Below are 14,020 nucleotides of genomic sequence, written 5' to 3'. Positions count from 1 at the left end.
CCAAATTACCCATTCTCCTATGCAGCAAACAAATGTACTGAAATTAGTCCTGATTGCTTAATATCCACATGGGACTCAAAGGAGCTGATGGTGCTTTAAGAGTTCATTTCTAGATTCCTTGAGAATTTTTAACAGTGAGAAACTATAGCATACTTCAGTGTTTGCAGAAAACCAACAACAATGCAAGGTACTGCAGATGTTAGAAATCAATAAAAACAGAAAATGCTTGAGTCAGGCAGCATCTGTGGAAAGAGAAGTGGAATTACACTTTCGGTTGATGATCTGGAATGTTATTTCTTTTTCTCCCCCCAGCAGATATCGTCTGACCAACTAAATATTTCCAGCATTTTCTGTTTTTCTTCCTAATTTACAGTTAGTGGCTTGAATTTATTTATAGAGAACAAAAATTCCTCAACAGTGACCTGCTATTCACTATCGTTCTCATGTGAACTGTCGCCAGTCTGAAATGTTAACCCATTGCTGTCCTGCATTTTGTTTCCAAGTATCTTTCTTGTTTGTCCACATCTCGATCTTCAACAGACAAATTGGCCTTTGATGTTGGATTACAGGAAGATACAACAGGTATGTTTAAAGGAAGTATTACTGTTTCTTTGGTTAGAGAGGAGAATATAGGATTTTTTGTCTCTTTCAGGTGGCAGTTTGAATTGTTTTACCAGGCCTACAAGTAGCACAGCAGATGTGTTGGTTGGGGAGGAGGTGGGTGCAGCAGGCTTAGAGCTAACCTTAACCATTATTTGGGGTATTATGGATATGTGTGCATGGGACAGCTTGTGTTGAACATAGGTACTGCCTGGATTTGCTACCCTTAGAGCCCGAGGTAGTGCAGAACAAGTCTGCACTCCATACCTGAGAGGCGAACTTCAAGGGCGAGTGCCTGATGGCTGGGCCTTGGGTTATCAAAGGCTATTGAACTAACTTGAAATACCTCTTCGCTATTCAAATATGTTTAAAGTATTTTAAAATATTAAAAGGAGATGACATTTAATTAAAACATTTTGAACTACCAGTAAATAATTACAAATGAATAAACTAGCTCTAGACCTTACTGCTGAGGATCCACATCCATATTGCTGATCTTCAGGAGCTGGAGGTGCTTCACGCCATTTCCCTTGCTCACTTGTAGTCAGCTGCACTGGCCTCTGGCCTCCAACTTGTCTTGGGCTACTGCTTTTGGCTGTCAGTCAGCTCATTTCTGTGAAAGTATGTTTGTTTAAGACGCTCCTCCAAAAGCAACCAGGTTTAAAATCCTGAAGCAGGCATGTGGTGTGTGAGAGAATGACGTGGCCCCTGGGGACTTGTTCAGATTACAATGGTGCTGAGAGAAGTGGAGGCAGACCCTCAGTGCCAATGCCTATTGCATTGTGTGCAAGGATTGTATCTCATACCGTGCCGATCTTAAACACAATCACAAATTTATCTACAACTATTGCTGCAGTGTTTGTGATCATGAGGCTACACTGCTCCAATCTGAACTACTCACTTGTACATGGACTAAAAATGAAGAACGACATTTAAACAATGGAATTTTACATTTTGGCAGCTTCCAAAACTTGAAAAGCAACAGAATATACTCTGAAAAAAGTCCAAGAAGTAAAATGAGATTGCATAGATAGCAATATAAATGTTATTATCAAAAGGCAGATATATTTACTTCATGAGTCTGGTTATTAAAGGAGCAGCTTATTGACACTTTGAATCTAGAACTCAGTCTATGTTTCAAAGTTTCACTTTATACTGGCGCTACTTGTGTGAAAAATGGATGTGGTACTGTGTAAGTGTAGAGAGCATTGTTTTAACACTCCTCTTTGTGTAGGGGAGGCCTGCTGGTGGACCATACATCCAGCCTCTAAACAACGCTCAGAAGGAGAAAAAGTGCGTGTTGGAGATGACCTTATTTTGGTCAGCATTTCCTCAGAGCGGTACCTGGTGAGTAAAATGTTTCATGCATCACTTTACAGTGCTTGCAAGATTTTCATTCTGCTAATTAAGCTGAATTAGCAGAAATCAAGCAAAGTCTGTTTAAACTCCTCTTTGTACTTAACAGCAAATTATTTGGTTAGCTCATCTTTTCTTAAGTATCCACAGGACATGGAGGATGTTTGATGTGCTTTTAAACCAAATACCCAATGGTTCTGCCTGTCAAGCTCCTGAGTTGCTGAGCCATATTTAAAGATTCAATTGTCTCACACTCTTAGCTACTTTTGATTGGCAGTGAAGTGATAAGTTCAAAACCCTAAGTTAATGAATGAAATACCACCTAAAATTTGCACTCCCATTTTTTATCCAGTCAGTACTGCTGGATGTTGATGTGAGGATGAAGGTAGGAAATGGAGGCTTCTGTTTACAATGTCTTGTGATGGATAGACTGTACACGGAGCATGCCCACTCTTTTGATGATACTTTTGGAAAAGTATCTCAGGGGCTGGGGGAAGAAAAGAATGAGAGTATGGGTGGGGGGGAGGTGGTTGGTAGGAGGACAACTGGCAGGAAAAGGAGGAACAAGTCCCAATAGTGTGTAAGAATTAGTTACTTTGCGATCAATTGTATCAGAAACTTGCTCACATTTTAATTGTTAGGTGGCTGTTAGATTTCAGATGCGAAAGGAAGTCCAGAGGTTGAGAAATTCATTGGTAGCATTGGTATTGTTAGTTCAGCGTGTTGTATTTTACATCCAAAATGGAATGAATTTTGGAGAAGAAATACAATGTACTGTTGTGACTGTGTAGCATGTTTAACCCTACTCACTGAGGCAGATTTTCTGGATGAATGTGCTTTAGAATGATGGGTAACCTGAAACACTTGATCAGCATTGATGTGATTTTTTTATGCAGTATCTGAAAAGTGCAGATATGATTTACTTTGTAGCCCATGTAAAAATGCTTACTTATCTATGTATCTAGATGACGTGATGCTCTGTGGTCTGAATCCACTGATGTTCAGATAAAGTGGACTTTGAACTAATGTTCAAATATTAAGAAAATCTTCATGTTCTTGTCTTATTAAATGATAATAGAATAAATTCTTGAAGCAAGTTTGAAGGCTGTAATGTTTACACTTTGAATGGCTTGAGGGGATGCCATGTTTTAAGGGACCAGTATGCTTTTAAAATGTATTTAAGCCTGACCCGCAGTCTCGAGCTGTTGCTGAGCTGATTTGTTCTCTTGCAGCATTTGTCATACGGCTGTAGCACTTTACAAGTTGATGCCGCATTCCAGCAAACCCTCTGGAGTGTTGCTCCAATTTGCTCTGGAAGTGAAGTAGCGCAAGGTAAGATTGTTTCAATCTCCCCCTCCCCTCCTGCAGTAACACTGCTGCAATTGTGTCGTTATATTCACACCCTGCCAAAACATTTCATGTACACATTGCACCATGAAATATCACTACTCCCCTCTGGTTTCTGAGGAGTTCATTCCTTTATATTGTTTTTAATCGAAGGCCAGAATTTCAATTTTCTTTAACAAGTTGTTTTCTTTCTCTCTATCCTTTTTGAGATTCTGTCTACATCATGCACCATTTCTTCATACCAGACAGTGACCTATTCCAGATCATGAACCAGGCAGAAATGTACAAGATCAGTAACAGAGTTACTCACTATTAAATATTTTCTCATTCCTACTGTGGAAACTTTTAACCCCTTAACACCTTACCAAGTGCTTCACCTCAGAAATGCACCCCAAATTCTCAGCTTTTCGAGGTTGCAGTGTTGAGGGGCAGAAGGATCATAAGCAACTTGAGCAGGACTTGGCCATATAGCCCTCTCATGCCTGTTGTGGATTCAGTGGGATCATGACTAATCTATTTGTGACATCGGTTCTACTTTCCTGCCTGATCCTCATCACTCTTGAAGAGAAAAGGTCTAATCCTTTGTTGCATAACGATACCGTGAAATTATGAGTCAAAGATTTGATAAGTGTATGGTATTATGTTGGGTCAATGTTAAAGAACATAAGAAACAGAGAGGAGTAGGCAATTCAATACTTGAATCTGGCATTCAATAAGTTCATGGCTAATCTTCTACCTCAACACTAGTGTCCTGCATTATCCCTCGATTCCACTGATATCCAGAAATCTATTAATCTCCGGATTTGAATGCAACCAAAAACTGATCCTTCACAGGCTTCCAGGTTTGAAAATTCTGAAGATCCACTGCCTTCTTTCTTCCCATTTCAATGCTCAGTAGTCTGTGACTGTGACCCCTAATTCTAGCCTCCTCAAACTGGTGAAATATCCTCCCTGTAGCTTGAATGTTTCAATGAGGTCATCTCTCCTTCTTCAGAGAAAAGTGCCCCAACTTACACAATTTCTCCACATTTGATAACCCATTATCCCAGGAACCAATCTTTTGGATCTTCACTGTACTCCCTCCATAAAGGACTTGCGATACGTGTCCCAGTCAGGATGCTGTGTGACTTGATTCTTCACGGTAGAGGTCATTGCTTTTGGAAGTAACTGCAGTGCACAATGGTCATCACCTGACACTTCTTGGGTGCAAACGCTACTTGCCACTTCTCAGTCCATGCCTGATTGTTGTCTAGGTCTTGCTGGAAGTAGGCTTAGGCTGCATCATTTGCTAAGGAGTTGCAAATGATCGAACATCCCTGCTTTTGATGCTGTGATGAAAGGAAGGCTATTAATGAAGCTTCCTCAGTGGGGGGAAAGAGGGGGGCTTGCAACATTACTTCCAAATCTCAGCATCTTAATATTTTAAATTTGATTTACAAACCATGCTGGCTATGCGTGAATCATTTTTTCCCATCTGCATATTCAATGTACACAAGGAATTTCCCCTGTTCTGTGGGCTGTTCATTTTATACAGTGCTCACATGAAACAGGTGCTTCATGACTGCCTTGCTGTTTGTTACTGAACTTTGACTCTTAAAGCTGGGTCCAGCTGTCACCTGCAAGTGACTTTTTGTTGTCTTGTTTGACTGTTGTTTCTGCATCGCTGCTGATATACTTTGCTCTCCTGCTAAATTCTTTCAATGCAGGAATTCTTTCACAGTTATAAGCAGTCATTCATGCAATACTGAGTCTTAAGCACAGTGCCCTATCTTATTTGGCTCTCAAAGATTTGGAGGAAGAAAGAGCACTCAGGCAAAAGGAGGTCGAACAGAAACACTATCAACACAAATGTTAGTCTCCACATATTTTACCCCAGAATCATCTTTTCAGATCTGTATTTACTTACCTGAGCATGTCTGTATGGACCTGCATTTGAAGCTCCACATCAACTCCCATCGCCAAAGTGATGGAAGTTGTTATCCAGTGCGATCAAGCCACACTTACCTAAACCTACTGACTGATGCCCAGTTTTGGATTCACCAGGATCATTCAGCTCAAGACCTCATCACCGTCTTGCCCGAATCATGGACCAAAGAGCTAAATTCTAAAGGTGCAGTGAGACTGACTGCCGCTGACATCAAGGCAACATTTGACTAGATGTGGCATCAAGGTGTTCTGGAAAAACAGAAGTCGATGGGCTACAAGGAGAAAACACTCCAGTGGCTGGAGTTGTATCTTGCACAAGAAAGGTGGTTGTGATGGTCAGATGTCAATCATCTCCAGCCTCAGGATATCACTTCAGGAATTCCTCAGGACAGCATCCTAGGCTCAAGCGTTTTCAACAGCTTCATCAATAACTTTCCTTCTGTCGTAAGGTCAAAAGTGGAGATGATAACACCCTGCTCCTGAGTGCTCAACTCCTCAGCAAATGAGACCGCGCATACCTGCATGTAACTGGACCTAGATAACATACTGACATGGACTGATAAGTGGCAGGTAACGTTCATGTTGCAAAAGTACCAAGGAATTTTTGATAGTGGGAGGGTCCAACCAGTTTTTTCGAATTCCCTATGGAGGGCAATGAGAAAGCAGCAGCCTCCATTCTTTGGCAAGCTTTCTTCGTGTGTAGTCAGAGAAGGTCCCAAACACTCACTCTGATTCATATGAATAGGTAAAAATTTTGTTCCTGTGATATTGGTCCACAGGAATGGAACATTGCAGTAAACTGCCAGCAGCTTCAATACTTTCAATTTTTACCAATTCACTGTGCCAGCATTATTTCAAATGTTCTCACATTTGAAGACCATTGAAAACTGCTAAACAGAGGATGAAAGGAACTATCATTAGACAGGTAACCACCCAAACAGTTGTCAAGCTAACAGGGCAGATCAGGAAGGTGCAGCTAAATAAATGGGTTGGAAATGATGAATTTCAGTAAAATCCTGCAGCACAGAGAGCAGAAACCTCGTGTCCTGAGAACCAGTAAGATCAGCTTCGGCAAAGGAAGATGGAGAGGGAAGCAAACTGGAAGAGACTGACAGAAAGACCGACATGTCAATCACTGACAGAATCTTCACATTAAGGCCACATTTGTGCCATTTAATTGCTGAGTATGATCCCCATTATAAACACGGGCAGGCACGGTAGTGTAGCGGTTAGCGTAATGCTTTACAGCGCCAGAGACCCGGGTTCAAATCCGGCCACTGTCTGTAAGGAGTTTGTACATCCTCCCCGTGTCTGTGTGGGTTTCCTCCGGGTCCTCTGGTTTCTTTTCACATTCCAAAGATGAACGGGTTAGGAAGTTGTGGGCATGCTATGTTGGCGCTGGAAGCGTGGCGACACTTGTGGGCTGCCCCCAGAACACAACGCAAAAAGATGTATTTCACTGTGTATTTCGATGTACATATGACTAATAAAGATATCTTATGCTTTCTTTGTTATTGACACACCATACATGACGAATGTTACCTTTATAACCAACCCAACATGTATCCACCACCTGCAACATTCACATTTCTCTTCGGATAATAAATTGACAGAAAGCAGACACGGTCATTTTATTCAACTGGATTCGGTGCTCCAAGTGTGGCCTCCTCTACGTTGGTGAGACCAAACGCAGACTAGGTGACCGTTTCGCAGAACACCTGCGCTCTGTCCGTAACCGCGACCTGCATCTCCTTGTTGCCAGTCACTTCAACTCCCCCTCCCGCACTATCACTGATATGACAGTCCTCGGCCTCCTCCACTGCCAGGAGAATTCCAAGCGCAAACTGGAGGAACAGCACCTCATTTTCCATCTTGGCACCTTACAGCCTAATGGCATGAATATTGAATTCTCCCAGTTTAGGTAATCCCCACCCCCTTCCCCACAAATCCCCACCCCCACCATGCTTCTCTTCTGCCCTTTCCTAGCCCCTTTTTTTTTTCTTTCTCTTATCTTTGACTCATCCCCCGGTGGATCTGGTCTCCCCTCTTCCTCCACACCTACCTGTCACTGTCTCTTACCTGCACCTACCTATCACCACCCTGCGCCCACCCCGCCTCAGCTCTTTTGTCCACCTATCACTGCTCTGCTTTTCCTATATATTGGGCTTCCCCTTTTCCTATCTTCAGTCCTGAAGAAGGGTCCTGACCCGAAATGTTGACCGCCTGCTTTTCTCCACGGATGCTGCCTGGCCTGCTGAGTTCCTCCAGCATCGTCATGTTTCTCATCTAGATTCCAGCATCTGCAGTCCTTTGTTTCTCACGGTCATTTTATTTTCCTTTTTATAGTGTGTATCTGCGTGCTAATGTTTAGATCTGCCACGATTGTTCTTGGTGAGAGTGTATGGTGTGAGTCATCTGCTGGCTCATCTTATGTTCCCTCTAAGCACCATCTCAAATGTCAGCTTGCTGCTCCTTAATGGGAGCCACAAGCTATGAGATGGAGTGAGTAACTGCAGATGATGGAAACCTGAAGCAAAACAGACTGCTGGGAGCACTCAGCAAGTCAAGCAGCATTAGTGGGGAGAGAAACTTTGACTTAAGTGATGGCCCACATGCACACTATCCCCATCACTGGAAGATTGCTCCTTTTCGCTCCCTGCCTATTATGCGGTTGTCTAAAGGAGTGATGGCAGATTTCAGATAGCCAGCAAGTTGAGAATTACAGCTAGAAATGCTGGATGCCCAAAGCTTGGCCACCACAAAGGAATGTGAAACTCCCTTTTTAAGTAAAAGGAGAGTAATTTTTCACTGCAGTGATATTTCTGGTGCCCAGACACACACAATATAAAACTTGAACCATGTAAAAGTGATAATATGAAGTTCATATGTCTGCCTGTCTATTTTTATTTTTGTGAATAACTACTATGTTATCTGTGATGCCTCATGTTAAGTGTTGATTTAAATTATCTTCCATTAGGATATTTAAAAGGAGGGGATGTGCTGAGGTTACCTCATGGACACATGGATGAATGTCTTACGGTACCTTCAGGAGAACACGGAGAAGAACAGCGCAGGTAATTACGGGGCACAAACTAACAGTCCAGTGAGATTATGTGGAAACAGAGAGCACAACATTGAATAGGGTTGGAATGATGTAATGTTTTGAGTTGTTTGCAAGGTCCTGTCAAGTGCACATTAAAGTATACAAATAATTATTTTTTTTTTGTGGAAAAGATGGATGTGAGTCTTAGAGCATAGTAATGATATTAAAGGTACTATATGAATGCAAGTTGTTGTTGAGTTGATGAAGATGCAGTGTTTAAAATCCCATGACCTGGATACTTTGGGTCTTGATGCATCGACAATTCTTTTCCTTCCACAGATGCTACTCCACCCACTGAGTTCCTCCAACTTTGTTTGTTTGTCGCAAAGCTGAGGCAAATTGGGATGTGAAAGTGAGAATGGGAATGTTAAACTGGAAAGCACAGGGGAACAGGGTTGATGGGTGAGCGGGACTGAATGTTGGATCAGATCCTGTCAGCTGAATCTTGTATGAGGTGAAGTTCGTGAATGATGGGAGGCTACTAGAGAATTGCAATACACAAAGTCTTAATTATTCATGAGGGACAGAGGAACAGACTTCCCAGGGATAATATTCCACCAAGGCTGCTGGTAATAACACCAAGGCTGCAACGACATGCAGCGGTCAACCTCTTCATGGATATGACAACTTTTATGTATGTTTTACAAGCACTCCAATCCCCAACTCCAGCTGTAAATCTGCCCATGTTCCTGACTCCCATATGTTCCTGACTGCAATGTTGGGTTTTATGATGGAGAATGTATGGGTGTAGAAGCTCAGTCTGATATTAAATCAGATTCTGAATTTACACACGATCTGGGTCAACCTGAGAGGATAGCAAAGGGGAAGGATATCATTGGCAAGGCGGCAGAAATTACGCTAATGATAATGGTAATCTGATTGTTTAACCGGAGGAAATAATAGAACATTCAAAATTAAATTTTGGGTATGGCAGTCTGACAACACAGAAGATCTGGATAAATCAAGAGAGGTGGCTGTCATTAGATGCAGGAGCAACCTGATCCTGTCTTCAGACGATGTCACCAAGGAGCCATAGGTAGGAGAAGAGGAAGTTGATGAAGAATATCTGTGGAGAATTCCCAGAGAGATATACTGATGGTGCCAGAAGCAAGGTTATTGTTGGAGATGCTTTGGCTGGTATTATCCAACCAAGTGAACCCAATGAATGCAGGCATGTGGAAGAATTGAAACCAGAGAGGCACTGGAAAAGATCCATATGGTTAAGCATGTTAAAACTTGCAGAACAATTGGAAAAGTCCGGGGAGGGATAGTGCATGCTGGGCATGGTCATTAGCATATTTAATTAGGGCCACTTCAGAGAAGAAACATGATTAAAAGGATTGAAATGTGGTGTTAAGAGAATCAGAATCAGGTTTATTATCACTGACTTTCTGTTGTGAAATTTGTTGTTTTGCCACAGCAGTACAGTGCAAGACATAAAATTAGTATAAATTACAAAATAAATAAATAGTGTAAACAAAAAGGAAAAATGAAGTAATGTTCATGGGTTCATGGACCGTTCAGAAATCTGATGGCGGAGGGTAAGAAGCTGTTCCTAAATCATTGAGTGTGGGTCTTCAGGTTCCTGTACCTCCTCCCTGATGGTAGTACCGAGAAGAGGGCATGTCCCGGATGGTGTTGATCCTTAGTGATGGATGCCACCTTCTTGAGGTACTGACTCTTGAAGATGTCCTCAATGGTGGATTTGGATGTAGGAGAGGAAAGGGAGATAGGAAGTGGAAGTGGTGGTTTTCAGTGAATAAAGAGGCTTGTGTGGAATAAGTAGGGAGGGAAATGGCATTATTGGAAGGGGGTACCGGAAATGACTGAACATTTATGATGAGGTTCATTGCATGAGCGTCAGGAAGAGAAGTTAGATGGCCATCTGTTTGGAAGTACTAAGGTCAGGAGGAATTTCGTGGACAAACAAATCCACTTGACAATATGGCCTTCAGATTAACAGACTAAATCAGGATCCACATATGATATGTTACTTCAAGGTTTTAATAATATCTTACACATTGCAGTATCCATGAACAAGTTGATTACTTAAAGGTTTTAAATAACCTATTACACATTGCAGTAACCATGAACAAGTTCAAAGTCGGACTATAAATTTTAATCACACGCTTGCAACCTTTTGATGTCACATTTAAGGAGCCAAACAGAATTTGATGTTGTTAACCTACAATTTAAACATAAGGAAGTGATAGAAACAATGCAGGTCTATTATTCTTATCCCTTTCTCTGCGTCTAGTATTTAACTTGAAGATAAAAATAGAGGAAAACAAAAGTGACAAGATTGAGTTAATTAAAAATTTCCCCTCGCACACTGAGATGCCCAAAAATGTCCGCCCAGATTTTGCGTCCAATTCTCTGGAATAGGTCCGTGAACTCATCACCTTCTGACTATGAAACATGGGTTTCATACCAGCGGAGCTACAACTTATACTTATCCTTGAAAGGTGCCGACCATGTGCCCCACCAACCAAGCATTCTTTCAGGGTTTTCACAAATGTGAACATTGGATGAGAAGCCATGAGGAGCTAAGGGTGGATGAGGCCTTGAAAACCATAGTAGCACAGCATTGAGTGGGCTCCAAAAATGTCACTGTGTGCCTTAGTTGTTTAATTTTAGGAATTCAATAATGAATCATCCATTTGTAGACTGACCCAGATTGTAGGGATTTTTCATGAGCCTGTTGCAGCAAACATTACATTGCTAATCCAGACTTTTAATTTAGTATCGTGGTTCAATTTGATTTGTTTTACTGGCTTGCTGCTTATCCTGTTTAACCTATAATTACGTGACATACACAGTCTTCTACTGGGTAAGGGCATCTTCAATAAGAATGACTGAATGTCAAATCAGACTGTGTTCCTGGTGTAGTTTTTGTCTTTTAGACTCTAGTTAAATTATATAAATTACACACTGAAGAAAATATGTCAATTATAAACCTTGCTGAAACATGTTCATCAATGAAAAAACAATAGGCAAGGTATTATTCTGTAAGAAAAGCAGCCTAACTATATTCAAAGCAAATTACGAAGATAAAAACAAATGTTTAACTTTAATGAATTTAGTTCAAATAGAACTAGAATTCGCACTTAAAGAAATTGTGCTTTGCTCAATGTGTTGCGAATGTATTAGTGGGCAGGGAAGCAGTGTGGTTAAGTTATAGGACTAACATACAGAGATCTGGATTATTGACCTGTGAATGTGAATTCAACTCCCACCCAGGCAGCTGTGGAATTTAAAATTAAGTAGTTAAATAAGCCTGGAATTTAAAAAAAATCTATTATTGGTAATGGTAAATATGAAACTATTTGATTGTTGTTTTTAAAAAAAGTCATTGGTTCGCTAATGTCCAGGGAAGAAATCTGTCGTCTTTACCCAGTCTGGGTTTAGAGACTCCAGACAACCACTGCAGTTAATTTATAACTCCCTCCTAAAAAGGGTGAGGAGACCACTCTGTTCAGGGACAATTAGATGTTGGTAATAAATCCTGGCTTGCAACTGATATCCACACCCACACTACATGGACAAATATTTAATTTAAAATATTGTTTGGTTTACTGATCAAATGTTCTGTGACTTGAGAGTTGGACTTGGTCTTTCAGGACATTGCAGGCACTAATTAAGTCTCCATTCACCTTGGCACCTCCTGCCTCAACAGGAGTAAGATGTCTATTTTTAAAAAAAAGCAGCTGATTGCTTTCCGAGGCAGCATTTACATTTCCCTTACAACAGAACAGCAAAACTTCCAGGCTGACACTTCTGAAATATAAAGGGAACACTGCAGTATTGGATGCTGTTAAGTCTGTTTACTGAGGTGCAGATAAGCGAGCCCATAGTGCTGTTGACAAGAAGAGCAGGGAAGCTATCCCCGATATCCTGGCCAATACTTATCTCTCAATCCATATCATATGGGTTGATTATCATATAGCTGTTTGTAGAAGTCTGCTTTGTGCTGATTGGCTGCTATGCTTCCGACACTGCAACAATGATTACACAAGTGTTTCTCAGAGTCCTAGGTGCCAAGGTCATCAGAGGTGCTGAAAAAATGAATGGCTATTTTTCCAGCATTTTGTTTTTATTTATTATTGAAGTGCCAGTGATTTCCACATTCTGTGGTCTTCCATTCAGGAATATGTAAAGGAACTTAATCTTGCTGACCATTGGAAGGGTTTATTAAACACATATTGAAGCATACACGCACACATACACATCCTTAACATGCCTAATGATTGTTCCAGAGGATGCAGGGGGTTCCTGCTAATGCCTTGTGCTCATTTAGGGGAATGAACTACTTCCCCATAGCCAGTAGTGGGGCTTTATTTATATTTTCAAAGAAATTACACAGGATGAAAAGTAGGAAAACAGGCCATTCGTCTCAATTGTTCTATGCCAGTGTTTTCGTTCCACACCAACTTTCTCCCCCCGCTCCATCTAATGTCATCAAACACAATCCACCTATCTGTACCTTTCTCTCTTGTGTATCGTAGAAAGCTAATGGCACAGAAGGAGGCCATTAGCCCGTTGTGATTGTGCTGGCTGAAAAAGAGCTGCTCAGCCTCATCCCACTTTCCAGTAAGAGGTGCATTTCCCTGCAGGTTACGATTCTTCATGTAATATTAACTGTGGTGAGGGTTTCTGCCTCTATCACACTTTAAAACAGTGAGTTCCAGACCTGACTATCCCCAGGTTAAAAAATTCTTCCTTATCTTCACTCTACTTCTAATACAATTACTTTAAATCTGTATCCCCCAGGTAAGGCAGATAGATTCCTCCTATTTACTCTACATAGAGCCTTCGTATATTAATGCTGCGAAATTTTGCATCTCTCACTTCCCCTAGCTTCCTCTGTTCAAAATAAAACAACAGCCTATCCAATGTTTCCTCATCATTTCAATTCTTCAATCTTGGTAGCATCTTTCTAAATTCCGTCTACACCCTTTCTAGTGCAATCATATCTTTCCTGTGATTTGGTGACCAGAACTCTGGGCAATACTCAAGCTGTGGTCCAACCAGCATTCTATATAATTCCAGGAGACAACTCCTGCTCTTATGTTCTAAGCCTCGGCCTTTATAACTGCCTGATTGACTTTTTCTGCTGATTGACTTTTTCTGTTTGTAGATGTATAGTCATTGGTCCCTCTGTTCTTCCACAACACTCAAAATCCTCCCATTTATTGTATATTTCCTTTCCCCAAATACAATACTTCACACCTTTCTGGATTATGTTTAGTTTGCCACTTTTCTACCCACTAGCCAGACCATCTGTCCCCTACTACAGACTATAGCTTTACTTCTCTCTGTCAACCACATGGCCAGTTTTTGTTATCATCTACAGACTTCATTATCATGGCCCCCATATTCATGTTTAAATCATTAATAAATATTACAAAGGGCAAGGGACTGAGTACTGAGCCATCTCGAACAGTCTTCCAGTCACAAAAATAACCATCAGCCATTATCCTTTGATTCCTAACACTGAGACAATTTTGGATCCAATCTGCCAGTTTCCCTTGGATCTCATGGGCTATTACTTTTTTGACCAGCCTGCTATGTACCATTTTGTCAAAAGTCTTGTTGCAATCCATATATATTATCATAAATGTGCTGCCTCATTGACCCTCCTTGGAGTCCCCTCCTTGGACTCTGTCTTTACCTTTCATTGTCTTGGTG

At 41.2% G+C, this 14,020-nt stretch overlaps 1 protein-coding gene across 4 annotated transcripts in view; it reads left to right on the top strand.

Moving 5' to 3' along the window:
• ryr2a (ryanodine receptor 2a (cardiac)) overlaps positions 1-14,020 on the top strand; it is a 587,454-nt gene that overhangs the window by 181,108 nt on the left and 392,326 nt on the right. For all 4 annotated transcript variants that reach the window (XM_052011297.1, XM_052011295.1, XM_052011296.1 and 1 more), the window contains exons 5-8: positions 504-582; positions 1,835-1,947; positions 3,189-3,288; positions 8,207-8,303. In XM_052011297.1, the coding sequence (XP_051867257.1) occupies positions 504-582; positions 1,835-1,947; positions 3,189-3,288; positions 8,207-8,303 (389 nt within the window). The remainder of the gene's footprint in view (positions 1-503; positions 583-1,834; positions 1,948-3,188; positions 3,289-8,206; positions 8,304-14,020) is intronic.

The sequence above is a fragment of the Pristis pectinata genome, chromosome 3 (genome assembly GCF_009764475.1).
Source record: "Pristis pectinata isolate sPriPec2 chromosome 3, sPriPec2.1.pri, whole genome shotgun sequence".
Lineage (NCBI taxonomy): Eukaryota > Metazoa > Chordata > Chondrichthyes > Rhinopristiformes > Pristidae > Pristis > Pristis pectinata.
This window is presented reverse-complemented; position numbering and strand designations above follow the sequence as displayed.